General features: G+C 39.9%; 1 protein-coding gene and 2 long non-coding RNA genes across 4 annotated transcripts in view; 1 reads left to right on the top strand and 2 right to left on the bottom strand.

Annotated features, from left to right (window-relative positions):
* Positions 1-12,551, top strand: part of LOC134672897 (aquaporin-11) — a 32,429-nt gene extending 19,878 nt beyond the window's left edge. The window contains exons 4-8 of one of the 2 annotated variants that reach the window (XM_063530846.1): positions 547-669; positions 1,228-1,379; positions 5,780-5,918; positions 10,304-10,408; positions 12,294-12,551. In XM_063530846.1, coding sequence (XP_063386916.1) covers positions 547-669; positions 1,228-1,379; positions 5,780-5,918; positions 10,304-10,408; positions 12,294-12,520 — 746 coding nt within the window. In that variant the 3' untranslated portion in view covers positions 12,521-12,551. The remainder of the gene's footprint in view (positions 1-546; positions 670-1,227; positions 1,380-5,779; positions 5,919-10,303; positions 10,409-12,293) is intronic. The other variant, XM_063530847.1, reaches the window with a different exon arrangement.
* The window catches only part of LOC134673004 (uncharacterized), a 503,466-nt gene that overhangs the window by 76,201 nt on the left and 411,077 nt on the right, over positions 1-16,188 (bottom strand). The gene's annotated exons all lie outside the window — the stretch shown is intronic.
* The window catches only part of LOC134673003 (uncharacterized), a 95,421-nt gene that overhangs the window by 26,081 nt on the left and 53,152 nt on the right, over positions 1-16,188 (bottom strand). The window lies entirely within an intron of this gene.

The raw sequence follows: 16,188 nt of genomic DNA, 5'->3' as shown, positions 1-16,188 counted from the left end.
CACCAGGCTTCTTTGGAAGCGCTATCTATTTGAAGTAACTTAGTTCTTATTATAAAAACAAGAATATCAAAAAAGCAAAACGTACAGACACAGATACTAGTATAAACCGACAAGAAATTTGCTAGCGAAAAATTGGGGCTAGCACACTGGTGAGCACACGAATGCGAGTCAAGCCAATCGAACTAGTTGCGACCAATCGCGCGCGTGATGCGAACTCATCGACCAATTGCGTTGTGCCATTCTACACTAAACGAGAATGTTCAGTCGGAATTATATAAATCAAATCAAATATCATTTATTATCAGGCAACTAAGGCCCATAGATACATACCTTACAAACTAACATACATACAATAGTAAAATCTTACAAGCTAAAAAGTTATTTCGTAGTAGTTATATAAACGAGCCTATTTTTATTTTTGAAATCGTTGCTTGTCACTGGACTTAAACATATAGCTGAAGCTCACTGCGTTCGAGCGACAAACTACCTCGGCAGAAATGAGTGCCTTTCATACCTTGGTTAACAATCTACTATTTTTGCTTTCAGTGGCAGATAACTTTGGCGTGGGCACGTACGCCATTTTCTTGTTCGCGCTCACCATCTGGTGGTCGCTCAACTGGGGCGAGGCGACGGCTTGTCCGTACACCCATATTGAAGATATCATTGAAGGTAAGACCACATATCTAAGTTTTAAACACGGAAGTTCTTTCACTGAGGGCCCCAATCAGATCCTACTCCTACCTATTTGGCAATTACACCCAGCTACTAAAGTGGGTATCTAATTTGCAGCTTATACTTATTATCCTACCGACTGCGCCATGTCAAGGTACACATTTAACACATTCAATACCACTAAGTGCTACGGGTTACGCTCGTAGCGCGTAGCCCCGGTTTCGTCGTATGTAGCGCGTAGTCGCTACGAACAGTGTACCCGACAGTCGGGTTCTTGGTGTTGAATGTGTTAAATAATCCAGTCTAACTAAGCATTATGGCTCAGCAATCCAAAGAGGGTCTGCGCCGTTTCCTGCCAATGATCGGCTTGAAGCTGACGCAGATCCGGTCCACACTGTCTCCTCAGCGGTATCTGGGCCGACCTACCGGGCGGCCAATCGGTCTTCCTAGGTACGCCCTTTGGCAGCCCGAAGAATCCAGTCTAGTTCAAATAATAATGCGCAGTCCCAATGACATACTTCGAAATGGTATTCAATTATTTTCTTCCTAATCCAGGCAAAGGCGATGTCCGCAAAGCCTTGTTGAAGACCTGGGCGGAGCTGGCCGGAGGCCTGCTCGTTTTCAAGTACGTCCAGATGTACTGGGCCCTGGAGATCTCAGAGACACACAAGGACAAGGCCTTTGAGGACTGCAAGGCTGATCTGCAGGTGAGGTTTATTGGTTTTGTGTTTAGCCTCTAGCCGCCCATACGTCAAACCTTGCCAAGCAAAATGAAATTTTATTTCGGTAACACAAAGTTCAAATTAGAATGGAACAGGAGACCTCTTTATAGGTCTCTGGGCGGCCAGAGGTTTAGAGTTAAACTAAGAAAAAGCTGCAGAGAATTTGACAGTATCTACACGCAGCGTAGGTGATATTTTAAACGTCAAACTTCTATGAAATTGTTAAGTTTGATGTCCAAATTCCCTAAGAGATGGCGCTGTTACAAACGCAAACTAGGTAACAGTAGTTCATCGTAGAATGTACATATATGCTGTCAAATATAAGAGTAAATTATTGGTAGATTGGTAACTTAGCAACTTATTAAAACAAAGTGGTCCTTCGACCTTCGAGACGGATATGAACCAGTGAGTCCAGTGACCAATGGATTCAACTTATTCAAACAGAAATTATGACGTGTAAGTAACACTGGCACTGCGTGTGCTGTCAAAATTGCTGCAGAGTTTTCTTGGTCTAGCTCTACCTGTTTTTATGTTGCTTATTTTCATCAAAGAAGATTTTAGTATCATAGGCGTTCGCCACAGTAAATTTACTGCCATCTATCGACACACGATTAAAACTTTTAGAACGTCATTTGACTTTGATCCTTGCTCTTTCACTGATATGTGACAAAATTGTTAAATATTAAAAGGTGTCGCCATCTACACGAGTATAGGTCATCGCTCGAAAAGATGAGAATATACGTCTCTATTTTAAAATCTCTCTGCTTTCACTAACGATTGATCTGTGTTTTATCAGTTAAATAAAGGATGACTCACGCTAGTACGGGCCGTATCCATGTGTTGCCTCCCCGTCACACTTACGTACGAATATACAAGTGCGACAGGGAGGCAACACGTCGAACGGGGTTCGCGGTAAGCCCTCTGAGCCGGAGCTCCCGGCGCTTACTTTTCTATGACAGGCGATCACGTGATGCTTTCCATAGAAAATGATGCGCCGGAAGCTCCGGCCAGGACACGGTCCGGTCTAACGTGAGTCATCCTTAATATTAGTGTAATTACTATAAATTATACATTATCACATTTAATACAACATATATATGAATTAACCGATAAAAACGTATTTAGATATGTAAAATTGCACGGTATGTTATGGGTAATGGGCGGACGGCGGATGCAATATACGTCATAATCCTGTCAAACGATATACGTAATGCTTCGTAATAAGACGTATATTGCATCCGTCGTCCGCCCATTAGTTATGGGATTCAAACTGTGTATTGGGCCTGTCCTTTCCTTCATTTCATATTTAAATTCTCGGGTTTATAAAAACAACAATATTATTTTTAGTTCGAAGTCACGATTATAATGTAGAGACAAACATGATAAGGATGACCTTATCCGTGCCCCGCGGGAAACCCTGCGATAGAGTGAAGTGTGCAATTTATATATATAATTAAGTCAAACAATAATTAAGTGAGGTAAACGTACTAGTTCTCGACATGCTAATGCCAAATAGATGACACCTTGCTGTCCCCTCTATTAACAATGACTTAAGTTTCAAGATGACATGTACTGGGACCCCGTCGAGCACCAGTACGTTTACCTTAGTAACTATAAAACCTAAACGAATAAAATAGTTTTTTTATATAATATATAATAAGTACCATCAACTGGGGTGAATAGGGACAAAACTGGAAATGTGGTTTACCTATTTCTCAAAAAAATCTCACGCAAATTGTATCATTCGATTGAAAATAGGTAGTAGTACATTTTTTTATCATTATTTTTTTAATAAACTGTCAGGTAAATTACATTTTGTGTTGCCCTATTCACCCCGGTTAACGATATTTATTATAATAATATAATATTTATTTATACATATGTTATTTATATAGCATGTACCCTAACTGAATGCGTGTGTGCAATTGCTCTTGTGAGTATGTCAGTTTGTTTTTGAGTGTTGTAGGTACTAAACTTAATCGGTCTTTAACCGCCATACCAGTAAACAAGTTGGGTAATAAACTTTTCTGTTCAATTAACTTAAGTCTCAGGGCCACTTGCACCATTCGCTAACCCGGGGTTAACCGATTAAACCTAGAGTTACCATGGTTATCAGTACAATTTTACACTGGGTTAACGGTTTAACCGGTTAACCCCAGGTCAGGCCTATGGAACTCTCCGCGCGAGCTCGGATTTATACCTACGAATCTGCTCCCGTTCACGGTAGAAAAGCAAGCCAGTTGGTTGCCACGCGCGCTCACGTACGCACGTCACCGCGCGCCGCACTGTCAATTTTTACGATAGTTACAAGCTACGTAGTTGGTACCTAATACCTACTATTGAATTTCTTTAATTAAACATGTAATGTTTGTTATGTATGACAAATGGATCGATGGATGGAATAAATGATTATGATTATTAATGTATAGTTTTAGATATCCATCTATTTGAAATAGGTAACAAATTTTTAATTTATTTTGATAAATGTTTATTTTAACGACAGTAAGTTAACTTTACACCGGAAAGTGCCTACTCATTTTTGCTCTGGTTAACTTATAATTAATTACCTGCATTCATGGGGTTTCTATTATCGAAGTTTTAAAACTAATTCTTGCTGGGATTATTGCGCGGTTTATAAAACGGCGTAAACACTGCGGTTACTGCAGGGACATATGACTTTTAAAATGACTATTTCGCAAACACTAACGCATAATTGGAATATTAGGTAGTATAATTTAAGATTTAGCTTTCCCATTATTTCACTCCGCTGTTTAAGTAGGTATTTATTTATCATTTGTAAGCGTCAGCAACCCTAGCGTTGTGCCGGTGCGCGCGGTGCGGGGAGCGGCGCGTTGAAGGTCACTCCATTGTATTTTTGTGTAGGTATCATAACGGTAGGTATTTGCATTTTGTTTGAGAGATAAGTATCTGTTCGTAAGAACTATTATATAATCTGTGCCCAGGTGCAAGTGCCGCTTATTCCACCATTTTTGTTTCATTCTTATGTTTTGCAGTAAAGTTTAAATAATTAAAGAGAATACCTTTGTGTTTGTGTGCTGGTAGCTAGGTGTGTGAGGGAGAGCACCCAAATGCGAATCGAGAGGGCACTAGTCCCTCGGTTTCAACGAGAGGTGCAACATCAGAGCCCTGCCCAGACAAGTCTGCATTTGCAATGGATGCACGCACCAGAGTCCGCTAGGGTACATGCTGCTTTAGCCAAAATGACAATTCCTTCTTCCTCGCGTTATCCCGGCATTTTGCCACGGCTCACATAGGAGCCTGGGGTCCGCTTGACAACTAATTCCATGATTTGACGTACACTGAGAGAAAAATCATCACCAGGAATTAAAAAACAGTTCTGTACTGGGGGAAAAAATGAAGTTTTAGTAATAAATATGGACGTTTCACTATTTCTGTAAAGTTTATTTATTTCTACAAACAGCTCAGTAATCCCAAATATAATTTCAACAAACAGATAATAGAAATTGCGAGAACTAATAGAAATTGCAAAAGTCAATTTGTTCCTATTAGTTAACTCTCCTTGTCCCCGGATTAAGTTTATTTTTGTAATTCTAAGTGTATTTTTGTTGTACTTTTCTCTCAGTGTAGGCACTATAGTTTTTACGAAAGCGACTGCCATCTGACCTTCCAACCCAGAGGGGAAACTAGGTCTTATTGGGATTAGTCCGGTTTCCTCACGATGTTTTCCTTCGCCGAAAAGCGACTGGTAAATATCAAATGATATTTCGTACATAAGTTCCGAAAAACTCATTGCTGGTACGAGCCGGGGTTTGAACCCGCGACCTCCGGGTTGCAAGTCGCACGCTCTTACCGCTAGGCCACCAGCGCTTAGCCAAGATGACAATTGTTTATTTAGAAATGCCAATGGAAAAAAAATTGAACAGAAAAATCATGTCATTAATTTCATCCATTTGGCGTTTTATATTAAGGGTCGGTTGCATCAAACCGTCTGTCACCGTTAAAGCGTTCGCTGAATTCTATTTTATGGGAAGTTTCATATTACACTGCTGATCAGTCCGTTAAATGTGGTTGGTGCAACTGGCCCTAATTACTGTCATTTGACGTGGTCTCCAGATTACTTCCCTGTTACGTTGAGAGAGCGTACGTCGTAGTCCGTAGCAGCGATTAGTAACGTGTTTTTTATAGCGAAAATCGTACACTTTTTACATACATTTCTTTATTCAGTGCCGGGAACCCGCTCGGCGAGTTCTTTGTTCGTAGTCCCTTTCCTCTACAAAGCGGGAAAACGCTGACATCGGCTTAGAGCGCTACGAAAACGTTGGCAATTAATGTGCTAATTTTACAGACACGTTCCGTCATGACATTTGAAATTCAATCCTAATTCCTTAACCATACGGTTGCAGGTGCCAGTTCTATACGGCGCCGTAGTGGAAGGCATAGCGACCTGCCTCTGTCGCCTCGCCTCCAAGAGTCTGGGAGACCTCAACCCTCGCTTCGCGACCGCCATTGACTCCTTCATTGGGACCTCTCTAGTTGTTGCTGGTTAGTATTAAAAAAAACTGATATAATGATGGTTTCCTTAGTGATATGCCTTAGTAACGAGCGTCTAGCGGAGCGTTAAAGCGTCGAGCTTTCAAAGGATTTATAAGCAGCCTACACTGAGGCCGCTCACATTAGTTTAGATTTGTTTAACATGGACGCCACGCTGCACGCTACGCTAGTCGCCCCGCTCGAGCGTCCACTCAGTGTGCACACTTACATATATATGTGCTTGTAAAAAAAGGCACATTGCTATTCGTATGTGACGGCGAATTATTCGCCGTAATAAATGTAATAATAATAATCATTCGACACTTGTCAGATACTTAGTAAGCGAATGTGGTAATCCCAAAACTTCATATTTAAAATAGTAGGTACATACCTATCATGTGTGCTGTCATCGCTTTCGGTCCCCCCCCCCCCGCTCTTCGCACATATAGTTATTAAAAACTGTAGGTACTTATATAGTAAAAATATATGTATGTACAAAAACATAACTTGTATGATACACTTATTCACATTTGCAGCCTTTATTACTGTAAGTAATTGATATACCTATTAATATACATTTAAAGTTATGTGCACTCATTGAAATTAAATTTCTGAACAAGTATTTTATCCACTTAATTTTGTCGTAAAATACACCTCTTACTTATAATACCTAACTAATAATTATAGTAATCAAATAAGTGATAAGCCTTTACGTATGATAGTAAAGTACGATTAAAATTAAGTAAATCCAATGTCAAGTAACTTAAAATTAACAAAAAGCACATTAAAATCAAGCTCTCTTCGTATATTCAATGGAAGGGCGTAAACTAAATCTTCTTCGCCAATTCAATGGAAGGGCATAAACTAAATCTTCTTCGCCAATTCACATGACTTCCTTCGAAACAAATCTACGTTTACATCGCATTACCCGCACTCCGTACAGAACAGAAAATGCAACATTACAGAGCTATATCTCAAAATTAAGTTGAGTAAATTAAGTAGGTAGCTAGTAACATATATTTGGAATATGAAAGTCTGGTGACAACAATCGAGTAGGTATTACTGATTAAAACTTCTAGTAGGGACGTATTTTGTATAAAAATAATTATATGATTACTTAATGTTTGTGTAAGTAGTTATAGTAACAGCACCAGTCATGGGACATTTAAGAGGAAATTTGGAGTATTTATGATATTTCCCTTATTCATGTAAATGGTCTACCGCTTAGCGTGTTAAAAGATGAAAGTCCTATCCGTCTTTCATGTTTTAGGCGTGTTGTATCAAAGATACTGCAATTAGTTTCCACATATTTAACAAATTAAAACCATGCTTTTTTTCTCCAGTCATGGACACCAAAGTTCCAGTAATGGGCCCCCGGTAATGGACGTGGATCCAGTAATGGGCCCCCTATAATGGACATTGCTCTATGAGTATAAAATATTGAAATGGGGAATAAATTACGGCAAAATAAAACAATTTTTGGTATAAGCTTTTATCGCTGAATGTATTTTTCTTTCCACAGCCAATTATTATTGTATTAGATCCATCGAGACAATTCTAATATACCCTAACACAATTAGTTAGGGTTTAATGCGATAAAGTTCCCATGGCCACCTCCTGTCTCCATCATCAGATCAGGTCCATGTTATCATAATATTGCATTATCATCCGATTTGCATACTTAATTAGGTACTTACACAAAATTTCAACTGAATCGGAAATCGAAAAGTGGCTCAAATTCAGCTACCAAGATTGGACCCACACTAACTAACAGGGCAAGTTAAATAAAAGTTTGGAAAAACGATATTAATTTATCCGAAGTCCGAGAATACCTCCTGATTGACATATTTCTTAACTACATTTTATTTCTGTATTGTTTAAACATGAAATTATGGCATAGCAAGCATCATTCTGACATTTGTCCCATCATAGGAGGTACGCAGTTTTACAGCTCCTATAATGGGATTGGGCCAAATACCACTATTTTTTTACATCTGTGGAGTCACAACATAGTGTGTTGTATACCTTATCTCATGGTAAATGCAATTAACAAAACACATTCTAGTTTTCATCAAGTATTAATTAATTAAAATTTAATAAATTAACTCACCTCTCTTAGCGAAGTTGTTAAGAATTCGTAGTGGTATTTTTTTTCAGTGACACCACAACTTTTAGGTTGACGCCAATTTCTTAAAAAACAACCAAATTTAATAAAACTTCAAACTGAAACAGCTCTAGGACTCTTATTTATGATAATATACAGCCAGTGTTTATAAACTACTTTTAGATACTTATTTTAGAGGAATTATGTTTTTTTGTCCCATTACTGGTTCCACGTCCATTACTGGGTCCACTACTATATTATGATGTTGTTAAAACAGTCAAACACAAGTAGCGACAATGTCAAAGTAACATTTTTTTGTCAATTTTATTTTATTACAGGCAAGGGGTATCAGTTTGATAAAGAAGCTATTACCACAGATTATATAATATGCTATTACTAGAGATACTATATGCAAAATTGCAAATACATGATAAGCTCACTAGGTGGCGTTGCACAGGTGCTTTTATTCATGTCTAATTGTCTAAGTCCTCTCTAAATATAGACACAAACAGTCATTGTTACAATACTTGCCTCTGCGAAAATCGAACACCGTCAAAGGAGACCATTACCAAAAAAAACCGGGCAAGTGCGAGTCGGACTCGCGCACGAAGGGTTCCGTACCATAATGCAAAAAACAAAACAAAAAAAAAAAGCAAAAAAAACTACTGACCACTCCCGACGTTGCTTAACTTTGGTCAAAAATCACGTTTGTTGTATGGGAGCCCCATTTAAATCTTTATTTTATTCTGTTTTTAGTATTTGTTGTTATAGCGGCAACAGAAATACATCATCTGTGAAAATTTCAACTGTCTAGCTATCACGGTTCGTGAGATAAAGCCTGGTGACAGACGGACGGACGGCCGGACGGACGGACGGACGGACAGCGAAGTCTTAGTAATAGGGTCCCGTTTTTCCCTTTGGGTACGGAACCCTAAGGCCGGGGTGTTTTCACCCGCCGCCCGCGGCCGACAGCGGCCCGCCGCCCGCGGCGTCTGAATGGTATGTTCGGGAATGCTCGGGAGTGGTCGTTTTCGGGGGGACGCCGCACGCGGCGGGCGAAAACGACCACTCCCGAGCTTTCCCGAACATACCATTCAGACGCCGCGGGCGGCGGGCCGCTGTCGGCCGCAGGCGGCGGGTGAAAACGACCCCCCCGGCCTTAAAAGAGATTCTATATGTATTTATTTCAAACTTCGATATACCAGACCAGACTCACGCTACTGTACTGTTAATTTCTTTTGCTATATCCAGCTAACTTTAAAGTCTAAACTTCTATTAAGTCACAAGAAATAAGATAATGTTAAAGTTAATGCATTAACCAAGTCAAGGGACTTACGCCACAGCTTATGTGGTTTAACATACTTACTCCCCTTATTTAAATACGTTTCGAACTTTGGCAGAATACGACTAGCGGTATTAATTGATAGGACATTAATATGCTGTTTATAGTCGCACCAATAAAAGTCTTCAGCGGATTTGATGGCCCACGCAGTAGAAATGTTACTTATACGTCATAATTTCATAGAAGTTTGATAAAATGACACTTGCACTGCGTGGGCTATCAAAATCGCTGAAGACTTTTTACGGTCTTTAGTTTATTGGTATATTTAGGTGGGATGCTAATGCATTTTTTTTAACTTACTGATATACCTAATAATTTTGCATGTTAAAAACACACAATTACATACATTGACACATATACATATGTATACATACTAAGTGCCAGTGGAAAACTTGTTAGATTTGAGCAGTGTATTTTTGTTCGTACCTATTTATGTAAAGACTTTAACATATTTTTGGTGTCAAGTGCACAACGAATTTTGTAAGGTTGTGACGAACAAAACTTTAGTTAAAAACATAACAGATTTTCAAATTATATATCGTTACACCAACCATGCACCAACCACATCTGACGGACTGATCAAGTGATCATGTCGCTCACCTAGGTACAGTTGCCATCAGATATATCGGAGCGTCCAAGGTGTGCACAATATCTGAACACGCACTCCAACGCCTTGACGCCTCTATTAGGCGTGCTCAGATATTAATGAGCACATTTGCCGCTGCGATATATCTGATGGCGACTGTACCTACGGTTTCATGGTGCCACACGGTTTGGTGCAACTGACCCAAAACCTCGTATTCATTTAAATTTAGAACCTTTCAAACTGGCCATCCTCACACTGCCTCACGTCGTCCGTTTTCAAGAAAGCTTACATCTCTTTCATTGTCCATTAAATAGAAAGAGAGCACTTGTCGACTACACGCGCCTCACCCACTTTTCACGTTGCAGGAGTCCTCAATAGGCACACGGTATTCGTCTACCGCTATCAGGACAATTTTAGTGCCAATGACGACCTAAGCGTGTCCATCTTTTGCAAAGTCCATTTAGGAAAAGGTACATTTAGACATTTAGATGTCCACTAATATTGGGTTTGAATTAGCTACCGCCAGTGTAAGGCCTGAGTGGACGCTCGAAGCGGAGCGTTCGGCGGGGCGTGCAGCGTGGCGTCGGGCTCACAAGTGATGTGAGCAGCGTGCACTAAGGCCGCTCCTATACGTTTGCATTTGTTTAACATGCACGCCGCACGCCCCGCTGCACGCTCAACTCGAGCGTCCACTCAGGCCTTACACTTATTGTTTTTACTTGAGAATATAGAACTTTAAGATAGTCAAAGAAAAAGTAGTTTCAATTGATAGTATTCTCTCTTTACCAATTAGTTCTTTCAACTTCAATATGGAGGCATATTTTTTCTGTCTATAAAAGCTACTCTATTATACTTCTATAGGTACTTAATGTCTAGTTGTACTAATTAAGTACTGAAAGATTTATATTTATGTATTTCAAAGCTATTTACTTCCTGATTGACAGTATTTTTTTTACAAGTTTTCCATTCCATCCATTTGATTATGTATCTTATCTTAGAACTAGCTACCAGGGCAGTGATATGGTTGACAGGTGAAATGGGTTTTTGATACCTGATGCAAAGTTTATATAAAAGAGTAGCTAGATCAGTGCCCCAAACGCGTTAGTTCCGCGTAGCGATCCCATTTTTCCCCACTCGCGTTAGTTCCGGGTAGCATTATTCCCGGTCGCATTTTTCCCCACTAGCGTTAGTTCCGCGTTCCGCGTAGCGTTAGTTCACAACATAGCTAGACGGAGCCCCGCTTCGCGGGGCTCTGAGCGGTTTGCCCTTCGGGCATCTGGAGCTACCTTACGAACCTAACCTACCTAACCTATTAATTTAGTGTGACGTCCATGAAAAGTGGGGAAAAATGCGACCGGGAATAATGCTACCCGGAACTAACGCGAGTGGGGGAAAATGCGATCGGGAATAATGCTACGCGGAACTAACGCGTTTCGGGCACTGATCTAGCTACTCTATTAGAATTTGAGTTTGCAACTAGATTTTTTTTTAGAGTTTCAGTTAGCTAAGTAAAAACAACGGTGGCGGTAACAGCTAAGGAAAACCCATCATTTTCATATTAATTGTAAATATGCATTGGTCACGCTTCATGTCGGTAGCTTCAGTAGCTTTTCATGTTAGAAATCGTATAGTCTCATGGCATTGCGCATTGGTTAACTTGATGGCAGTGAAAACGGGTCACTTTATATGGAAATTACCCTAGAAACAACCTGTTTTCATTGACTTTCAGTGTATTAGTAGCAGATGTATATTATTAAACGTTCTACGGATGTTTTGTTCAAATTTTCCATGATTTACTAAAGAGGTTAATAACAAGTTCAGAATCGCAGTTTTTTTATCGTCATTCTGACATTTTTAAAAGTAAAGTTATAATACCTATTTATAATCTTTAATAAAGTTCTCTCTATCAAAGTGGCATTGAAAAGTATAATCATCGGCCCGATTCGAACTTTAGGTCAGTTAATAGACCTAGAAACGATATGGATATGTCAGTTGTTCAAACAAAACCGACACTTTTGACACTGACACATCTAATCCATATCGTTTCTATATCTATTAATTGACGTATCTTAGTTTGAATAGAGACAGTATCACTGGCTCAGTGTCGGTATTTTCCATCACTGGTTTGTATAACTCTCCTAGAGTCAGAATCATAGTGAATCTCCTAGAGTCTGTGTGGAAAGAGAAGAGTCGTAGAATGTATTGGATCCCATACATTTCACGACTCATCTCTTTGCACACAGACTCTACACAAGTAGGTAAAAAATTATTAACAATTCATTAGCATCATGGAAACATTTGACAAACGTCCACAGACTAAATAAACCAGAGTACCAAATGTATTCTTCATTCCAGCATTCGATTATTCTGGTGGCTACTTCAACCCGGTCCTGGCGACGTCACTGAAGGCCGGCTGCGATGGACATACTCTTCTAGAACATGCTGTGGTCTACTGGATCGGCGCGTGCGCAGGCTCTATCCTCTCAGTCTATGTGTACAAGCTGCCGGCCATCCAGAAGTACCTAGCCCCAAGCAATACTGAGGCCAATGGTGACAGCATTTGGGATAACAAGGAAGATTAATTCTAGGGCCGACTAAGGGCTCATTTAGACGGCGCGCGATCTCGTAGGTATACGATTTTAGTTACATTGCGGATCATTGAGGTTACAACAATTCAGCCGACCGATGAAATAACGCAATGTAATGAAACTCGCATGCGAGGTCTCGCACCTTCTAAATGAGCCGTAAAGAGTAATGATTTAATCCAAGATAAATCGTGAAAATTGTGTTTTAGGGTCATATATATTTCAAAACTAAGGTTACTCCTATGAACAATAATGAGCACTCAAGTAGCACACGATTAAGGAGAAAAAAAAATCAAGGCTAAGGTATTCAATTAAGGCTTTAATAACTCTCAACTTGGGGTATGTTCACAGGAGAGAAGCGACCCTGATACCTCTCTGCTGATAGCCGAAAGTGTGTGAGAGAGAGCACCCAAATGCGAATAGAGAAGGCAACGAGTCCTTAGGTTTATCTAGGAATAAATGCTACTCTTGGTTAAACAAAAATAACCCAGTAATATGTACCTATTACTGGTGTAACATTGATATGTTTTTTTCGCATAATGTAATGTGCTGTCGCGAAGCAGATTCATAATAGTATGAATTACCTATTCGCACGTGTATCGTACAACATTTTACAGTACAGTCACCTGCAATAACATGTTACACAACGAAGGCCGCAAAAATACTTGACACGATCTAATTTGTAGAGCCATAAGAGCGTGTCACATATTTTTGCGGCCTTCGAATAGCAACATATTATTGCAGGTGACTGTACATAGATATGGCCCTTTAAATTTTCGACCTTGTTACGTATGTACCTACTTATTAGTGACAGTGACATTATGTGAAACATTGCATTATGGTAAAAAAATATCAAATTTTCGTCACCAGTAAGCGATATTGATGCTAGTCATTCTGGGGTCAGTGTTTTGAATTAAGCAATGGTTATTGATATGAATTATGAACCAGTTAATTGAATTTTACTGTATTTAACTGACTTGCAAGACCGAAGTGATCCCATAAGTGTTCCGTAAACAAAGTTTTGTACGGAACACTAAAAAACACGTAATCTTGATAGGACAACACCTTTAAATACAAAATAAGGACATACTACACCTCCGTACGAAACAATAATTCGCAGCAATGTTTAAAAGTTATTTACGATACAAGTGCGGAATTCGCAACGAGTGGCGAATTTTAAAGCACGACCGAAGGAAGTGTCTTAAATCAACACGAGTTGCGAATAACCTAATCGCACGTGTATCGTACAACGTTTTGCAGTACATATGGTTCTTTAAATTTTCGACGTATAGTTATGTAATGTGTTTATAACACAGGGTGTCGTAATGGAACACTAGATGTACTGTAAAATAATATTGACATATTTCAAAACCTTGATGACCCCTAGATTTTATAATTTTATAACCAACTATTATAGTGGCCCTACCAAAAATATAATAAGTGCTACGTACTCCCGTTGTAAATAAATAATAAATAAATGTTTTATTTATGTTTGTATTTTATTTAAATTTAGGCATCAGTCATCTCTTGAGAGAAACTAATCTAACAGAGGCTAGACCGGGCCGGGGCAGGGCCGGAGCTTCTAGCGCTTCGTTTTCTATGGAAAGCACCACGTGGTCACCGTTCAGCCGTCATAGAAAATGACGCGTCGTCGGACGCTTCGACCCGGGCTCGGGCCGGTCTAGCGTGAGTCATCCTTTAAACTATTTTAAAGCCTTATTTCATGCAGCAACAGTTTTATAAGAGAGAGATCAAAAACAAAATGTGGGCGAAGCGATTTAATTAGTATAAAGCCGACCACTGACTAACAGTCCGCCGGACGATATCGGCCGGTCAGTTGTTCGGAACTGTCAAATTTTTGTTCTAACTGACAGGCCGATATCGTCCGGCGGACTGTTAGTCAGTGGTCGGCTCACGTTAGACCGGGCCGTGTCCGGGCCGGAGCTTCCGGGGCTTACTCTTCTATGACATGACAGTCGAACACGTGATGCTTTCCATAGAAAAAGATGCGACAGAAGCTACGGCCCGGACACGGCCCGGTCTAACGTGAGTCATCCTTTTTCCAAAAATAATTTCATCTTTCACTAAATGAAGTAAATATTTAAGCAGAAGCAGTGGGAGCCGACTGGATATGACGTCTGACTTTCAATCCGGAGGTCGGGGGTTCAAATCCTGGCTCGTACCAATGAGTTTTTCGTAACTTATGTACGAAATATCATTTGATATTTACCACTAGCTTTTCGGTAAAGGAAAACATCTTGAGGAAACCTGCATACATCTGCGAAGAAATTCAAAGGTGTGTGTGAAGCCCCAATCCGCAGTGGGCTAGCGTGGGGACTATATGAGAGGAGGCCTGTGCTCAGCAGTGGGACGTATATAGGCTGAAATGATGATGATGATGAAATATTTAAGATATCTTTAAGGTTCAAAGGTTATCTTTAAGGTTCAAAAGTTATCAAAACAGAAGCCGATAAAGAAATTGGAAAACTATTTAAAGTGAAGCTTTGCCGTGCTACTCGTATTAGTGTTTGTGTCTACGAATAGAAAGAACGGGTGAATCTGTAGGTGTACATCTCGTGTGGAGATATTTTTGCGTCGTGTTAACAGAGGTACTGTACATGTTATTTAAGAGCCCATCAACGTGCACACTAGCGCCACTGCTATATAATCGTGATTCGAATCGTTTAAATGTAACGACAGGTACCTATTTAAAAAAACCGGGCAAGTGCGAGTCGGACTCGCGCACGAAGGGTTCCGTAGCATACAGCAAAAAAAAAACCGAAAAAAATGCAAAAAGAAAACGGTCACCCATCCAAGTACTGACCACGCCCGACGTTGCTTAACTTTGGTCAAAAATCACGTTTGCTGTATGGGAGCCCCACTTAAATCTTTATTTTATTATGTTTTTAATATTTGTTGTTATAGCGGCAACAGAAATACATCATCTGTGAAAATTTCAACTGTCTAGCTATCACGGTTCATGAGATACAGCCTGGTGACAGACAGACGGACGGACGGACGGACAGCGAAGTCTTAGTAATAGGGTCCCGTTTTACCCTTTAGATACGGAACCCTAAAAAGGGGGCTCCCAGATATTTACCTATAAATACGAATAAAAATTACTAAATTACGAATATAAATTTACATACTTTTTGGTACCTTTTGCGTTTTTCCTTTCATTAAAATTTATTAAAATATCATATCATATCATTCAAATAATTTTCGCACCTGATTGTGGATTTTTGAATCATATGTAACTAGTTGGGAGCTTTTGGACTATATGGTTGGGTGTAATTTTTCTCGTTGTGTTAGTAGAAATTGATATATCGCAATTTTAGGGTTCCGTGCCCGAATAGTAAAAACGGGACCCTATTACCAGCGTGATAATCATCCTTAACTAGTTTAAAATATTAATATATGTATAATTTACAATCTGTGGCCAGTTCTTTTTAGGGTTCCGTACCCAAAGGGTAAAACGGGACCCTATTACTAAGACTTCGCTGTCCGTCCGTCCGTCCGTCCGTCCGTCTGTCTGTCACCAGAGGGCTTACCGCGAACCACGTTCGACGTGTTGCCTCTCTATCGCACTTGTAAATTAGTCCGTAAGGTTGACAGGGAGGCAACACTTCGAACGTGGTTCGCGGTAGGCCCTCAGGCTGTATCTC

This window comes from Cydia fagiglandana, chromosome 17 (assembly GCF_963556715.1).
Source record: "Cydia fagiglandana chromosome 17, ilCydFagi1.1, whole genome shotgun sequence".
Lineage (NCBI taxonomy): Eukaryota > Metazoa > Arthropoda > Insecta > Lepidoptera > Tortricidae > Cydia > Cydia fagiglandana.
Note: the sequence above shows the minus strand (reverse complement) of the source record. Positions and strands in the feature narration are given on the sequence as shown.